This window comes from Emydura macquarii, unplaced genomic scaffold (genome assembly GCF_026122565.2).
Source record: "Emydura macquarii macquarii isolate MOO-44397 ecotype Brisbane River unplaced genomic scaffold, CSIRO-AGI_Emac_v2 contig_2422, whole genome shotgun sequence".
Taxonomy (NCBI): Eukaryota; Metazoa; Chordata; order Testudines; family Chelidae; genus Emydura; species Emydura macquarii.
Genome location: NW_027132559.1, coordinates 12,216,884 through 12,234,995, shown reverse-complemented (window position 1 = coordinate 12,234,995; position 18,112 = coordinate 12,216,884). Strand labels below are relative to the sequence as shown.

Below are 18,112 nucleotides of genomic sequence, written 5' to 3'. Positions count from 1 at the left end.
TAAAAAGTCAGTTCAGCACTAAAGCATCAGTCCTGTTTTTTGGTATGCTACCATGGACCCATACACAGTTCCGTTAACATCAGTGGGAATCCATGTGAGTGCGGGGGAATCTGTCATAGCAGATCTAAATGCTGAATTGGGCGCCTATATTGGCAAATTTAAACAAAAGACAGATTCCCCTGGTGTAAGAAAAGCCTTTGGTAAGTGACCAAAACTTCCCCCTCATTGTTTTGTCAGGGAATTGTAGGGTTTGCACTCCTAGAGTATGCGTGGATGTGGTGTGGGGCTCTGTCCCTAGCACCTGCAGATTTTATGAGATCTGTATGCTGTAATCTGTGGAACTTCCTTTAGTTTTATATTTTGGTTTTTATTTTTTGCACTTGATTTTTGTAAGAGTGGGTGGGTTGGCTGATTGGTTGGCTTGTTCTTTTGGGGCACTATGCAGCAGTCTCACTTAGGCAAAACTTTCATTGACTTCAGCAAAAGTTTTGCCTGACTAGTGACTGCAGGATTGAGACCCTTTAATGTAATGTTGAAATAGAGCTGAACGTTGTCTTCATATTCATCTGTAAACATCTTTCTTTGAATAAAAACTTGTGTCTCTCCCCTTCCCATATCCCACAACATAACTGGTTATATTTCAGAGCTTAGTTTCCACTCCTAATATGGGTCATAATCCTGCATGTGAGTAACTGGCTACTGGTGTGTAAAGCTACTCATGGTCTAAAGTATTGGCATGACTGGGCCGTGGTTGGTAGCACTTTCTTTATATTGTTGGTGTTTTGACAGTGTAATGAATGTGATTGTAATTCACAACTGTTTTTCAAGCAATGTGAATATAAAAAGAAAATTGCATTGTATCAATTTGAGTTCATCGTTTCTTAGGGTTTCTCCAAAGATATTAAAGTATCAAAAGCAAAATATGTTGGCTATATCAAGGATTATGAAGGAGCCACTTTAATGGGATGTGAATTAAATCCAAGGATTCCCTACACTGAATTTTCTGTCATCATTAAAAAGCAAAAAGAGGTAAACTGATAAGATATTTTTTGTTAATATTAACAATGTTTTAAAAAAGCCCTACACATTTAAAATGGCTTATACAAATATTGCTAGTCAGCACTCAGATATCTATCCCTTTTCATACCATATCTGGCATTTGAAACATCACAAAAGCCATTTTTAATTAATTAAAACCTGTATTTTATTCTGGCCTCAAAAATTATCATAAATCTCTCAGGCATAAATTCTCCTTTCCGACAGTTAACATAATGGTGACATTGAAAAAAGTATTGATATATTTACTTACGTCACAAAATAAAATTACTCATTCTGGGTGAACAGGTATGTGAAATATTGCTTTAATTTATTTTTCAAATGTTCTGTTAAGTATTTGATTTACATAATTGTTATTGTAGCATGTATTAATTGTAACTTTGAATGGAAAGTTCTTATTTATATACTTGAACTAGTTCACCATTTTTTCACACAATGATCTTGATCTAGCAAGCATTTCAGCACTAAAGTGAAGTTAAGCACATGGCTTAAGTGCTTTTCTGAAATGTTGTCCAGCTGAGTAGCAGACGAAACAGGAGATGTTCACAAAGAAGTTTCTCAGAATATGAATGGAAGATGCAGTATGTTCTTAGAGAGAGAGAGAGAGAGTCAAAACAACTGATTCTGGCCTTAATTTAAAAAAAAAAAAAAAAAAAAAAAAAAAATCTTTCCTGATGCATCTCTGTGTTAAATCACACACACACTCTCTCTCATTTCCTTTTACTTTCTACTGTTAATGCCAAGTAAAACAACTTTACAAAAAAATTCAATCTTTTTGGAAACATTGGTTTCTAAATGTTGCCAGGGAACCTTAAGTTGATGAAAGTTGCATATGTATTTAATAGCTAATTCGGGGTTTAAGATCCTTCAGGTCCTAAAGCTTGTAATGTATCTATAATAGATCAAAATGAATGGAAATTTAAGATCTAAATAATGAAAACATTTAGTTTTTTCTCTACTGTTGTTTCTTCTTTTATGTGTGTATTTAAATATTAGGGAAGATAAAGTAGATAACTGTAGTCCTCCCATCTGATTGTAGTAGTATATTTACATGACATTGAATTACCTGTATCTATTTAGATTTCTCTCACATTTTTGCCCTTCTGAGCAAAAGTTCTTCTGCGCATTAGCTAACTTTCAGAACATCAAGGCAGCTTGAATTTGACATATATGCTGTGTATTACAAAACAAATTTTTGAGCTAATCAGGCAGCCAGATGAAATTTCAGATTTCTTCTTTATTTAGGTGTCTGTAATCTATAGACTTCCCCTTCCCCTCCCCTCACAAAATTCAACTCAGGGATAAAATTTTCAAAAGCTCCTAAATCCCATTTTCAAAAATGACCCGATCTGCACACAGATGTACTGATTTTCTGTTAGAGATGTGATCCTTTTCTCCTCAAAGTAGTTATGCTTGAACAACCTCTGGTGTGGACAAAGTTACCATGGAATAAAGGTGATGTATACCAGTATAATTTATTCTCCTCCCTATATGGGAATAAACTATTCTGGTATAAGCACCTTCATACCGCTGTGAGTGCACCCATACTATGGGGGTTGTATGACTTTAGCTATACCAATATAAAGTATATAACTTTTGTGTGTAGACAAGCCCTTACTCAACCTGTTTTCAAAAGTAACTAAGTCATTTAGTTGCTTTTGAAAATTTTACCCCAGATCTGGTTTCTTAGTTATTGTATGTGTTTTCCACTACTTACCTTTGTATATTATGTTTCAAAGGAAGTTGAAGCGTCTTGGTTTGAAATAGCATGCCTTGGTCCTCCCAGAATCTTGGGTCCACAGTTACTAGGGAAAAAAAATATTATTTAATGACTTGTGGTGATTGTTGTTGTGTGAACCTAAGTATATGTGAACATTTCTTCTGAAGCATTTTAGGATTCACCATCTGATATACAAAGCACAGATCAAATACTTTGCTCTCTGTATTCTAAGGAAACCAACGTTTATTCCTCAGAGTATGCAACTTTATAAAGAGTGCTCATTTGTCTTGTCAATCCAAATGGACGTATTAAGATTTATGGATGTAAATAGAATTTTGGATGTTGACAGTATGGCTGATGTATTGATTTTGGTTTACTGACTCCAGGATTGTAAATCCAAAACAGGTTCCTTTTTATAGAAGCCAGGTTAAAATAGATTTCTTCTGTTAAATTTATCTTCACACTAAGGACCGATGTCAACTTCCTGAATATTAATTTATGTTCATCAAAGACATTTGCAGACTATCTTCATGAATACTACAACTGAATTTGCTTAGATTTAATGTGGTGACATCAGGTACATTGTTGGGTAATGTTTGTTTCACAGATTTATTCTCCCATATTTGGTTTTTTTAAGTTAGTAATTGAAGTTATTGTTTATTGTGTTTTATTGTTATCGTGCATTTCTCTTCCCTTCTCCTCAAAGGAACAATTTCTGAGACTTTAAGTCTCTTCCACATAATTTTTCCTCCCTCTGTGTGACCCACTTTTTGGTAACCTGCCTTTCAGCAGATGAAGGCTGGTGGAAATAGCTGTGCCCTTTGTGCTCATAAATGCTGCTCTATTTATTTATCTGAGGGGATAGCTGAGTAATACAAGGCTCTTCTCTACTCTTGTGCACAGGGTCCTGCACGTCACCTCCACAGCATTTCCCAACCCCAATTATTAGGGGTGTAATTGAGCTTCCAGGGGCCAGTACTCCATATCCAGATTTTTCTAGTCCTATCAGCTTGTACAGAATTTAAGATTCCATTTAAAGAATTGAGTTGTATCCCTGTGGCTGCAAAAAGAAGGTTCTGAATGTGAACCAACACACTGCTGTCTGGCATAGTCTGTAAATAAACAAAAAAAGTTAGTTCTGGGAGGTATGAAAAAAATCCCAAATCACCTTGATAACTTCTTGAATGAACATGGTTTAAATTTCAGCATGAACTATTCCACCAATCATTTCATCTGTAACATCCAGTAATTCTGGGATTGTGGGTGGAATTTAAGGAAGATATCAACGCTTCTTCTAATTTGGCTTCTGCAACATCCTGGAGGGCTAAGCCACTGTTCTGGCCCATACAGGAGTTCTTTGACATTTATCAGATGTGTCAAAAATCTGAATTTTGTTGAGAGAAAAATAGTGAAGGATGAGTCTTTAGAAATCCGGGGGGAGGTAAGGGTGGTTTTGTTTTTGAAGAAAATTTTGTCTCTTCATTATTAAAGAAAGTCTATTGTTATCTAAAAGATATTGCAATCACTAACTAATTAAAAAGATAAGTAAATAACTATTATTAAGTGTCCTAAATGTATAAAAGAATAATTAAACAGGAAGCAGTCATCTTGACAATGACATGTTTGAGAAACAAAGCGTAGCTAAGCATTTGAATGAACATCAAGAGCAGAATTACTTAGAATTGAGATAACTAAAGGAAAAACAATAGAATTGAATTTGGTTTCCAATTGGGGCAGCCTCCTTATGCAATCAGATTTTGAGCTGAATTTGTGTCTTCAGCTATATCATCAACCTGGACTTACTTGAGGGGAAACATTAGTAAAATGGCAGCTCTCTTTTAACACAGAAGCACTTCCACAGTTTGAGACTTTGAAATGGAACAGCTTTTTTCTAAAATCTGGAGTGTGAACAGTATTCTCATTTAGTAAAACATTTGTTGATGGGTCAGTCCTGCATTCTTTATGCACCTTAAAAGCTCCCTGATTTCAATGAGAGTTTTGGCTGTCCAAGGACTGTAAGATCAGGGTCCTGTTGTGTTTCTAACTGCCACAGTTTTCTTTAATGTCCTACCTATCACTTTGCCTTTGAGCCAGTCAACTGCTTTCCTTGACTTTCAAAACTAAAACTGTCTTTTTTCCCCCACCCCTCTGCTATGTTATTACAGATCATTAAAAAGCTGATAGAAAGGAAACAAGCTCAGATTCGAAAAGTCTATCCTGGCCTTTCCTGCTTCAAAGATGGAGTACGACAGATTCCTATAGAAAGCATTCCTGGAATTAGTATGTACCAACCTCCCTTAATTAATGCAGAATTACATCAAAACAGCCAAGGCCCAAAATTAGAGAAATTTGAATTTTCCCAGTATTGTCTTTTTAATAGGATTCAATTATCTAAGTTTATTAATCTGATATAAAACATCTGTTTCTATTACAGTTCTTCTCTTCCGGCTTAGAGACTTCCCTAAGTCATTCTACATATATTTATTTAATTCTGCCCCTTTGTTTTGCTTCACAGTTGAATCAGTATTTTTCCTCTGAGTCCATTTTATGCTGTATAATCCTATACAGCAATATAGTCCTGTGCTAAACTGAATCAGGGCACACGAAAACTACAACAACCAATTATTTTTTCAATTGTCTGTTTGTGTAATGTATTTGTTGTCCATAGGAAATTATTGTATTGAATCATTTTTACATCTATTTTCTTTACATAGACGACACTAGAGGTAATGATAAAAGATGGTAAAGATTTTTTAAAAAGCAGTGCATTCCTTTTGGAGCATGTTACAGTACACTTGAGTGTAGTATGTAGGAAATTAGGTGGGATGGGAGCTAGAGTGCTGTAATTTTATTAGGATTAGTCTTTAGAAAGCTTTTTTTATTGCAGGAGTACTGTAATTTTATTAACTTTTTAGATTCATATTAACTTTCAACCTGAAGTAGTTCTCATGTAATGTCTAATTTTGTTGGTGTGCAGGAGAGACTGGCTGGAAACCAAGCGGAAAAGAGAGAAGGTAAGTACTACTTGGACAAAGGATAATGATGAAGCAGTTTGGGACTCCTTTGAGAACAGACATCTCTAAACGGAGTAACTTTAAAATATATCTTTCTATTACAAAACTGAGATAAGTAATCTGCTGGAGAATAGCTCTTGGGTATTATTTTTCCATTATTGATAAAATGTTTTAAATTTGTGTATGTAAGGTGTAGAATTGTAGAAATGAACATAAGAGATAAAGCTTATCTTCTTTATTAATATTTTCTTTCAAGTAAAGAGCCCAAAGATCCAGATCAGCTTTACAGTACATTAAAAACCATCCTGCAGCAGGTGAAGGTGGGTATTAGTTTTAATTTACCTTTGCAAAGATTTTGAAATGATTTCCAATATGGAGTTTCCATATTAGATACCTTACTTTTTTCTTTACCAAAGAGCCATCAAAGCGCTTGGCCCTTCATGGAACCTGTGAAGAGAACAGAAGCTCCTGGATATTATGAAGTTATAAGGTTTCCCATGGGTAATGCCATTAACATTTTTAAAGCATAAACTTAAAGCTCTCTGTAGTTGGAGACGTGTGAGACAAGTATAGTCATCAAGATTTATTGTTACAAACATTTTCTAATGTATTACTTGCAGTGGGATAGTTTGCAACTCAGCAGTGGCAAAAATATACTGCTGTCAGTTGAAATGTGTGAATAGTGTGTAACTTCTGTGAAGCATCTATATTATGTACTCCTGTAAGAAAACACAAAATATTACAGTGCCCAGGAGATTCCCCGCAAGGTCTTAAACTGGGTCAATTCCAGAACCTTTTAGCTGAATGTGTTGGTTAAGACACATGTGAAGAGATGATCTCACATACAGGTTAATTTGCCATTGCATATTTTGGTTTGTATTTTTATCTAATTTGTTATAAAATTCAGAGACAAAATTTCTAGAATCACTTAGAAACCTAGGACCTATTGTCCAGCCATGCTGGAAGAAAGACAGGACACAATGGATGTAGTTTCATTAGGCCACAACTTTGTTCATTTAAAATATCTGGGAGTACCTAGCAGTAAATTGTATAGTGCAGATCATCATGCTTTCCTAAATCATTTCCACATAATCCTCAACCTGGTCCCAGCCATCGCGCTGCTGGGACTCCTCCACTCTCCCCTCACGTGAGGTGAAAGGGAGTTATGAAAAGAGGGAGGTCATCTCCCTGCTTTACAACACACAGAAGCTCAAACCCCCTTCCTCAGCTCCCTTAAGGGATGCTTTCCTTCAGATTCCTTTCCAATCCATTTTATCCAGTAACTGTATCTCTTCCATACTGATTACCTGCAATGGACATCTGTCACAAGTTTTACGTACTAAGTTGTGACATTATAACCTAATTTCCTGCCCCACCATGTCCCAGACCTGTGGGGAAGGCAAAAAAATTTACCATAGAATAGGCCCTCTCTGGTGCTGCCTGGGGTATAAAGATTCCCCCTCCCACTTCTTCTGGTCAGCAAAAAGGGCAGCACAATGACAGTCTCTTGACTTGACTCCAACTGTGTCCTGCACTTCCTGTCCATCCCTGTAAACTTTCCCCTCCAACCCACTCATTTCATTTGTAATTAAAATTTAAATCAAGTGCTTGTTTCCATTTAAGCTTGGCACATGTGCTATATACTAATATCATAACCAGTCTTACAACTTTTCTGAGATCTTGAAAATCAGTGTATGTGCTTTTTATGGCACAGCTATTGTTCATGCATCTATTGCAAACAAGGGAAAATGCAAATGACAATGAGAAAAAAAATGAATTTTTACTTTGCCTTTGGCTGCTGTGCTGTACAATTGTATATAATGATTCCATCCTGTTCTAAACAGATGCTTATTTGCTTTCTGGCACCACAGAACTAAAACTGAATCAAACTATGCATTCATTACCCTTACAATATCCTTCCTCCCTCTCTTACTGCTTCTAGTCACAGCACATTTTCTTATAATCGGAGAACAGAACAGAACACAGCTTCACTGAGACCACTTCAGTATCTGTGGACTAGTCTGTAGGGCAAAAAAAGCCCTCTGTTGTGAAGAAGGAAAGGAGACACTGGTTGTGCTTTAATTTAGGCCATAACTTTATTATTAACTGTCTGGGAGTACCCAGCAGATAAAAGTGTACAGTGCAGGTAATTCTGTGATGATTTCAGTATCTACATGGGGTGGGTAGGAGGAGGGTTTCCATCAGCCCCCTTCCTTTTCATCCTAGTCCCAGCCAACCACTTCTGGGACTTGCCATCCTCACCCCCTCGAATGAAGGTGAAAGTGGAATATAGAGGAGGGGACTGACTCCCTGCCATGCCAGGTAGTACTATAATATGAGGTACTTCATAATTATGAATATATATGAATACTTCAGTTCCCTTCCCACCCTTAGTTACATTCTTATATGCTGCAGTGTTCTCAAATGTTTGGTGTTACGGACATATTGACATAGTTTTGTTCCATGTTTGCATATTCCTACTTATTGTACACAGTATCTGCTTGCAAGTTTGGGGTCACGGGTAGCTCTAACTTACATAAAACGTTTTATTACTGTTGCCAGTGGCTTTGGCTTGTAGAGTCAGGGACTTACACATTCATAGTGGCTGTTTATTTCTTTTTCCCTACACTACATTTGCCACTAGGAAAGTAGTTTTTCCTTATGTGAGTTTCTTTCCAGTAATAGAAATCTAAGGTCTGACATCATCCTACTGGTATTTTCCCCACTGCCAATAACCTCCATGGTCTTCCTTCACAAGCTAAATTTAAGGGCCTTTGGGGATCTATCTGAAACTTAAAAATACTATCCAGCTCTGTTTTGACATAGGCAGAACTGTGGTCCAAATAGCAATTTGACAGAAATCTGAAAGGTACACTTAATTTGTGTGTGTGTGTGTTTGTATTGTTTCACACGTGTCTGCATTAATTTTTTTCTACAATCTAAATACGTTTGTGCCACTGCTTTAATAATGAGTTTAATAAAAATTAAATTAGAATTCTTTCACAGCCAGGAAGTCTGTGCCAGCAATTTTTATTCCTCTCTCCCTTTTCTCCTTGATTTGTATGTTTTGTTTAGGTGGATATTTCATTATATTCACCTAAATAAAACATACAAATCAAGGAGTTTATAAATCAAGTTTAGCAACATTTTGAAACTTCTCCATAAACTGACGTGTGCTTTAATAATTTGTGGATTGCTCCAGAAAGACACACACATGAAATCATAGCTCAGTGGCTGCTTTGTGTTTGTTATATGCGGACTGTACAAATATTGTTATATCTAATCGTGAGGAAAAACCCTCTGAGGAATTGGGATGAAAATGTTGACTGCATACTCAGATAAATAACCCGTGTTTTAATAACTTTACCCGTTTTTAATAGATGGAAGATGTCCAATAATTCATTATTTTTTATCAGATATGATCATTTAATGAAGAAAACAGTGGTAAAAATGGAGACAAAAGAAAGTGTGGCTGGATTACAGTCAGAGAGACGACACAATTATTTACTTAAATGTATGGTAATTTATGTTCTACTGAAGTCAGTAGGAGCTTGCCTTTGTGAAAACTGAGTCGGGATCTCAAGAATTGGCCCCCAATATAAGCACAGGTATAAGTAGGATAGGAAGCCCTCAGCTGTTAAGTGCTAAATAAATTCAAAGTGTTCCAGGTTGTTGGCGATACAAAATGACAGGAAGTGGATAAGCCTTTGCCTTTATCGCAGCTCTGACTGAGTTTTTTGTCTCATTGCTGTTCATAGGTTGAGGCATGAGTATCTGTCAGCTGTTTATTTTGTAGGATGCTGTGCAACAGACTAAGAAATGGAAAAATTATGCAGCTAGGATTTCTAGGGTGTTTGCGGATACTCAGTACAGGGGTGCTGGCAATAGGGGAGCTGGAAGTGCGGTAGCACCCCTGGCTTGAAGTGATTTCCATCTTACAGGGCTTACAGTTTTGTTCAATGGCTTTCAGCACTCTCACTATACAAATTGTTCCAATGCCACTGATTCAGCATAGCTATAGTTCTTCTTTTCCAAAAGAATTTCATGTCGTAATTTATGTAGGGCTTGGCTCTTGTTTGGAGAGTCATCTTTTTTGCAGATCAATGACAGAAGGATGGAGAAAGAATTTCGTATAGTACCTTTATATCTGCAGGGTCTGATACTATCACTCCACTGTAACTGAGACATGAATGTCATTTTTTGGAGTTGTGCCTTCCTCTTTAGGGATCTCATGGCTTTGCAGTGAATGTGTCAGCATCTCCACTGCCAGCAGTGGTTTACGCATGGTCCTTGGCAATGAGTAAGACTTTTCTGGTGCACTTATTAGGTATTTTATTAAAATGTTAATAATTTTCTTTCGTGTTTCCAGAGCCTGGGCTCCAGCACTGCTATGATATAGCTGTGAACTGGAAAAGCATTCTGGCTATGGTTGTGCCAATGCACACAGGAAGCATGCCACTGCCTCAGAATTTTTAATTCCAGTGCTAGCACATCCAAAATAGAAACAATGATTTAACGGGACCTAGTATAGAACTCTGGATTGTAAGAAATAGATGTGTGTGGTGAGCAAAAATAGTGGAGGACTTTTGTCACTTTGTTTCAAAGCTGCTTCTACAGTAGCCAATAAAATACACTTGATTAGACTGCTGAAAAACCAGAAATCTTGTTTCAAAAATACCCTGTATATTTTCCTCGGTTTTCCTCTTCATCAAAATATAAAATAGTATTAATAATTAACTGTGCATAGTATATTACTTCTATGCACTTTTGCTTACCATATGTAATAGAGAGATGCCCATTCTTTGCTGTATTCAAACTGAATGGCATATGTTGATTAACCTGATGCTATTTTTGTTAATGCAGATACCTAGAGAGTACATGTCAGTTTGAACTTTTTATTCACATATTGTAGGGCCTCATCCTTCCAGGTGGTGAGCTCAACTTCTGAGGTTGAGGACACTCAATGCCTTACAGGATTAGGGCCTTACAAAGACAAACAAGAGTATCAGGAGCACAGCAACTATGCTTTAACCTTTAAACTGAGACATTTTAGGTGCTACAGAATTGCATTCATTGTTAGCAGAGAAGATGCTTATGTGACATAGGACTTGATCCTGCACTATGTTCAGTTTTACTATGGACTTCAGTGAGTGCAGGATTGGATCCTACGTGAATAAAAGTAATTAAGAATTAGTAATTTTCCATTAAAGAGATGAGCAGATGGCAAATATGGAGTCTTCCAAGCACTGTATGTGTCTTTAGTATTATAGGAATCAGATTGCTAATATTTTTTTTCCTGTACAGATCTGAAAACCATGAGTGAACGACTCAAGAATAGGTACTACGTGTCTAAGAAATTATTCATGGCAGACTTGCAGCGGGTCTTTACAAATTGCAGAGAGTACAACCCCCCTGAGAGTGAATACTACAAATGTGCCAATATATTGGAGAAATTCTTCTACACGAAAATTAAAGAAGCTGGATTAATTGACAAGTGACAGTTGTCTCTTTCAACCAAGTCTGTGTGCCTAACTTATGGCACAGTATGCTATATACTTCATATAGATTTGGGACTTAATACATGTATTATGTTAAAAACAAACAAACAAAAAAACCTCTGTGTATTTTAACTAGCACTTTTAAAAACCCTTTTAGTTTTGCAAACATGTATTATACTGAAGTTATAGAAAATGTTTATTTTATTAAAATGAAGCTTTATAATGTATTTAACATTACTGTAAAACTTCTTTTGCATGCATATTTGAAGTATGGTCAATAATAGGCTTTTTATTGGATATCCCAAAATTTTCATATGGGAAATTGCACATGTTTGGGGATTTGGAATCAGTAATTCCCATACAATGAATGTTTAAGCTTATCTAAGGCAGTATCTATTGGAAAAAGTTTTCCAGTAAAAACAAAACATTAAGAGAAAATTACAATTTAAGAGGCACTGAAATACGTTTTGTCTCTACGATTCATTGTAGAGTCCTTTATATATATTATTTCTTAAAAGAAGCCGTCAGCTAGTTGAGATGTTTTGAGAGAAGAGCAACTTACTCTGGAAAGGAACTGCTTTGACTCTTTAGGAAGAAATCCTGTCTAGGTGCAAACTTTTCTATGGATTTTGTTTTTGCTAAATATCTACCTGCAAATAATCTGAGATTTCATAACCACTATTTTAAAAATATTATTGTATTGACTTTGCTTATGCAGGACATAAGTTCCCAAAATAACACAAACTGTGGTAGGCAAATACTATATTCTCATATTTAATTGCTTTAATAGGCATACATTTTTTATGTACTTCAGTGAACCATCCCATTTCCTGGTCTTTAAGTGATACATTCTTTAGAGTTCCCAACAAAGATCATGAAGACTGTTGCTTACTGTACATACCAAAATGTTACCATATCACAGTCTCTAGTTTATATATTTGCCTATGTGGTAAACTGGATTTTCTACCATGCTCTACTGTAAATATTTTATTAATTATAATGGTATTTAGACCCAAAAGTATATTTAAAAAGCTATACACGCCCATGTTAGTATATCACTAGATATCAAATCAAGCACTTCTGTGTACTACTGCTTACACTACATATAGGAGGTACGCATAATTACCTTCCTAATTGAGAGAGATTAATACAGGCCAAAAAGAAATTGTCACTTGACATTAATTTTATAATTGAAATTTATAAACTGGTTTTGTGAAGCCTCAACTTTAACTTTGTGTTTTTATATGTACAGATGTTACACTGGTAAGGTGCAGTAGTTATCAGGTTGAAAATAACTGAGTTGTGACAAAACATTCTCGCAAAATGCCTGTGCAGTGTTAACTCACAATTCTGTTCAATAAGTAGATGCCAGAAATTAGGTGGAAGTAGTTACTGTGGTACTAAAGGTATTCAAAATGTTAACATTAGAATTGCCGCAATGCTTAATATATGAAACCAGTCTGAATTACATTTAGATTTGTAACTACAAGGTACAATACTAGAATTGTATTAAAGCATCCAGTACTGGACTATAAACTATATTGTAAACTAGGCCTACAGATGCACCTGTTGAGCTTGGTATCCTGTGAAAGTTTGTTATTTTCTAAGTAGATTTTCTTACTGTCTTTAAATCAGATGTCTCTTCTATATTGAAAGCATTTGTTTTCTAATTTAAAAATATTTTCATAGATATTGTGCAATAAAGCTACAGTAGGATGTGTGGTTTTGCAAATGCTTTAACAGCTGATAAATTTTACATTTGTAAAATTAATATATTGTACTGGTACAGAATAGTTTTAAATTATATATATCTATATAAAAATCCTAATTATTTTGCTCTCTTATTTCAATAGATGACCGCTCTGAAGACTTTTATTAGTTCTCACATTTAAAAAAATACACTGAAGTGGTTTATATTTTCTTGTATTGAACAGAGATTTGCAAGGTACAGCTATGCAATTCATTTATCTATCTGTTGCAATGCTCTAAAGTTAACACTGCAGGCCAAGGAATTTATTTGGAGTGTGAAGCCTGCAGCATTGGGCCCTTCTGCATGAAGAACAGTGAAAATTTCTATACGTCTGCAAATACAGTGTAGTCACTACTCAAGCTGAAAGACTACAGTGCCCATAATGATTTGAATAAATCTTTATTGGCTTTAGCTGTTTACTAAAGTTGACATTCTATATTATTTTTACTTGGGTATCTGCTCTTGTATGTTTCATGTTGCTACTCTTCAAGTGATGGTCCCTATATGGATTCCAAACACTGGTGTGGATGTGTGCCATGTGCTGGAGCCGGAACAGTTCTACAGTAGTATATGTTGACCTGCACGTGTTGTGCATTGTCCGTGTGCTTCCATCCAAGGCTATAAGGTGCTGTGCAGGGTTAATGCCAGTTCAGTTTCCTCTTAGTGCCACATGGCCAGAATTGGAACCCCCTGTTTTTCCATGTTCTTAGCTTGCAAAGAGTGCTGACAGTCCGTTTCCCCTTGTATGTAGTATTTATAGTTGTATTAGTTGTGTTCATAGTTAGGATCCCCTGTTGGACTTCTTCCCCTTGCCTTCCAGAGATTATGCCCCGCCAAGTCAGATAAAAAAACTGTGCTTTGTGCCTATGCTGCTCCTCTCTGAGCAACGAGCATCAACAGTGCCTTTACTGCCCACAGCGCTGCCTGCTGCACCGTCAATTGTTCCTGCTCAAGACACGAGATGCTTGAGAACTTCACCTCTGCAAGTTCCTAATGGAAGAGGCTATGCACTCACGTGTGCAGACAGATCTGGGACCAGCAGATCCACCAGAACAGCATCCATCACCGCCAGTGAATGCCCCTCCATCTTCATCCCGAGCGATGGAACCATCAATACCACCACAGCCTGTGACGCTCCACTGTGAGCATAAGAAGCATGGACAAGGGCATAAGGACAGTTCCCCAACAGCTAGTACCACCTGTATCTATTAGAGTCTCATCATTGCCAGACAAGGCGCTGATTCCATCCTCCCTCTTCCCTTTTGATGACCAGACATAATGCCACAACCTGCTTCAGTAAGCGACTGCAGCCCTCTGCCTCATGGTGGAACTGGTACAGGACCCCCAAAACCAGCTCCTGGATATTCTACAACCACCAGGAACCTTCCAGATTGCCCTTCCCACCCATGAGGCTATCCTGCAACCGGCTCAGTCAGTCTGGCATACACCAGCCTCCTGTTTCCCTACTCCTACACACACAGATATGATACTTTGTCCCGTCTAAGGGCACAGACTTCCTTTTCACCCACCCACTCCCCAACTCGCTGGTAGTTCACGTGGTGACCCGAACACACTCGCCAACATCTCAAGTCCACTTCTCTGGACAGGGCGGCAAAAAAGCTGGACCTTGTAGGTAGAAAAGTTCCCTCTTCTGAGGGACTCCAGTTCTATATCATCAACTACCAAGCCCTGTTGGCGAACTTTCACACCTACTCCACGCTCTTGGCATTTCAGGCTCTTCTACTGCCAGACAAGCAGCAAGACTTCCAGATGCTGCTGCACGAAGGCAGACTGGTCTCCAAGATGAGCCTCCAGGCAACAGTGGATGCTGCAGACACCACATCATGCTCACTGGTGACTGGCGTCATACTCTGATGAGACTCCTGGCTCCAATTGTCTAGGTTCCCATAGGAGGTCCAGACAGAGGACTTCTTTGATAACCAGAAACATTTCAGTGACAAGATGTATGACACTCTATGTTCACTGAAGGATTCTTGTGCCACTTTGTGTTCGCTTGGCATTTACACCCAAGCCCCGACCCATGGTAGCAGAGGTCATCCTTTTGCCCCTGCTTCCGCTTCTCCTACCCACCCTACTTTCAAAGACAGCAGGAGCCATCCTGCCATTGCCAGGCTGCTCAGTGGTCCCACTACTCCACCACTCCCACCTCTGCTCCATCAACGCTCCTGCAATGTCAGTCTAAGTAGCAGTTTTGACTCCTCCATTGAGAACTGAGAACCTCCTCCTATCCCTTCCATGGTGCCCCAGATCATCTTTGGGGGCCATCCTGCCCTCTCCGCCCACAATTGGGGCAAGATCACCATGGACCACTGGGTGCTGGACATCATTCATCGGGGTACTCTATAGAATTCCTCTCATTCCCCCCCTCGTTGCCTGCACCAGGGAGGCCATGGCGATCCCTCCCATCAAGATCTCTTCTGAGAGGAAGTAGATGCTCTTCTCCAGAAGAATGCCATAGAACAAGTCCCCCTGTGTTACCAGGGCCACGGCTTTTATTCCTCATATTTCCTTATTCCAAAAAAGGAGGCAGCTGCTGCCCCATTCTGGACCTCTGGTTACTCAACAGGTTCATGTGAAAATTCAGGTTCCAAATGGTCACACTCACCCTCATAATCCACTCCCTCTCCTGTGAGCCTGATTCACAGCTCTTAATATAAAAGATACATATTTCCACATTGACATTCACCAGGCTCACCAGAAATTTTTCAAGTGTACAGTTGGTCACTCCCATTATCAGTTCCGTGTGCTCCCCTTTGGTATCACCACCACTCCCTGGGTATTCACAAAAGTCTTTGCTGTGATCACAATCCACATGTGACGCCTCGGCCACTCTATGCTTTCCTACTGGCTCCTCGTTGCAATGTCAAGCAACCACCTCCTCTCAGCTATCCAGGCCCTTCGTGATCTTGCTGCTTTGGGTGTTTGTACCTACATCACCTTTACTGGGTCGCGCCTTGACACTTTCACAGCCTGTGCTTTCCTCCCGGTGGATCAATTTGTTGCCCTCACTTCTCTTATTACAGACTTACACCACAGACCACGCACCTGCATCCATCGATGTCTTTCCTTCCTTGGCCACATGGCAGCCTGTCTTCAACTATAGCTCACGTCGATCTACAAACCACAGACAGACCGCTTGGACAAGCCTGTCTTTCTCCCATGGATTGTCTTGGCCTCCCTCATGTGGTGGACCAATCTGTGCAAGGTCCTGGCCAGCATCCTGTATACACCTCCCACCACCCATACCACTCTTACCACAGACATCTCCTGTACTGGTTGGGGCGCCCACCTGGATGATCACAAGCCCAAGGCCTCTGGACACTGAGAGGGGTCAGGATGCACATCAACTTTCTGGAAGTGAGAGCTGCTTGTTGGGCGTTCCTCCTATCACATTCAACTTCTATCTGACATGGCGGCAGTTGTCTGTATCATCAAGCAAGGCAGCACCAGGTCTTCCTCTCTACGTGCAGAAGCTGTCCAACTCTGGAACTGGTGCATCTAGTACGAGGTCAGACTCCTGATCACACATCCTCCAGATATCATCAACTCCCTCGCAGATGTACTCAGCAGGGCCTTCTATGCGAACCACGAGTTGGAACTATGCTCGGTTTTCCACAGGTGGGGCACCCTGCACTGGGAATGAGAACCACAAACTCCCCCCCTTTTTTGCTCCAGACGGGCACTGGGAAGGGACAGACAGGGTGATGCCCTTCTTTTACTCTGGACCAACAATGTCCACTATGTCTTTCCTTCCATTCTCCACCTTCTGCAAATCCTGCACAATACTTCCTGGGATTGGACACAGTCATACTAATATCCCCTTTTTGGCCTTGCCAATATTGTTTCACAAACCTCCTCCACCTCTCTGCTCGCTCCCCAATGCACCTCCGCACGCACCTGGATATTTTCACACAGGCCCAGGGACGACGCTGACACCCCAACCCGAGCCCACTCCTACTCTTGGCTTGGTATTTGGATGGAGCTCGCATGTAGACAGGGCATGCTTCACCCAGGTACTCAACGTCCTCATGCACAGCAGGTGGTCATCTACCAGAGCATGCTATCAGGCAAAATGGAAATGCTTCACCACTTGGGGACACCATTACCCATTGAACTACATATCCATTCCTACCCTCATGGACTACCTTCTCCAACTCAAACTGTTGGTTCGTGACCTACTCCTGACCACTGGCACCACTCAGTGCATTCCTCCCCCCAGTGGATGGTTCCTCCATCTTCACTCCCCAACGACCGTTTATTTTCTCAAGAGTTTGCTCAACACCTTTCCACCAGTGCTCAAACCTACCCCCTCTCTTGGGATCTGAATATCACACTGTCCTCACCAAACCACCTTTTGAATCCATCAACCTACTCTCTCACCCACCTGTCCATGAAGGTGATCTTGGTGGCCGTCATCTCAGCAAGATGCATTAGCGAATTGGTCGCCATGAGGGCTGACTCCCCCACACACCATCTGCCACAAAGACAAAGTCTCTTGTCTACACCAAAATTCATCCCCACTGTGGTCTCCACATTCTACCTAAACCAAAGCTTCCACTTTCCTATCTTCTACCCCAAACTTTATGCTTCCCATAGGGCCAGAACTCTATACCCTCTCAACATCTACTACGTGCTTGCCTTTTACCTCCAGTGCACCTGTGCCTTCCGAGCTTCACCCAGGCTCTTCGTCACCATTGCCAAACATTGCAAGGGCAAGGCTCTCTTCTTGCAGCACATCTCTAAATGGACCACCTGCTGCATTTCCAAATACTACACTCTCTCTTGCATACCCCCACTCCCTAGTCACAGGATACTCCACGCGGGTGCATGCCACCACATCGGCCTGCTTCACGCATGTACCCTGGCAGGACATTTGTTGGATGACCACATGGCGCTCTGTCCACGCCTTTACCGCTCACTACGCCATCACCCCAGCAGTGGCAACATATGCAGCTGTGCTGTCCTACAGACTATAACTTTTGTGAGACCACATCCACCTCCACCCTGAGCACTGTTCACTAGTCACCCATGTTTGGAATCTATATAGGGACCA

At 39.5% G+C, this 18,112-nt stretch overlaps 1 protein-coding gene across 2 annotated transcripts in view; it reads left to right on the top strand.

Moving 5' to 3' along the window:
- KAT2B (lysine acetyltransferase 2B) overlaps positions 1–13,110 on the top strand; it is a 63,801-nt gene extending 50,691 nt beyond the window's left edge. Inside the window, exons 13-18 of one of the 2 annotated variants that reach the window (XM_067561941.1) lie at positions 886–1,029; positions 4,942–5,056; positions 5,754–5,790; positions 6,047–6,110; positions 6,207–6,291; positions 11,095–13,110. In XM_067561941.1, the coding sequence (XP_067418042.1) occupies positions 886–1,029; positions 4,942–5,056; positions 5,754–5,790; positions 6,047–6,110; positions 6,207–6,291; positions 11,095–11,288 (639 nt within the window). In that variant the 3' untranslated portion in view covers positions 11,289–13,110. The remainder of the gene's footprint in view (positions 1–885; positions 1,030–4,941; positions 5,057–5,753; positions 5,791–6,046; positions 6,111–6,206; positions 6,292–11,094) is intronic. The other variant, XM_067561942.1, reaches the window with a different exon arrangement.
- Positions 13,111–18,112: the final 5,002 nt, after the last annotated feature.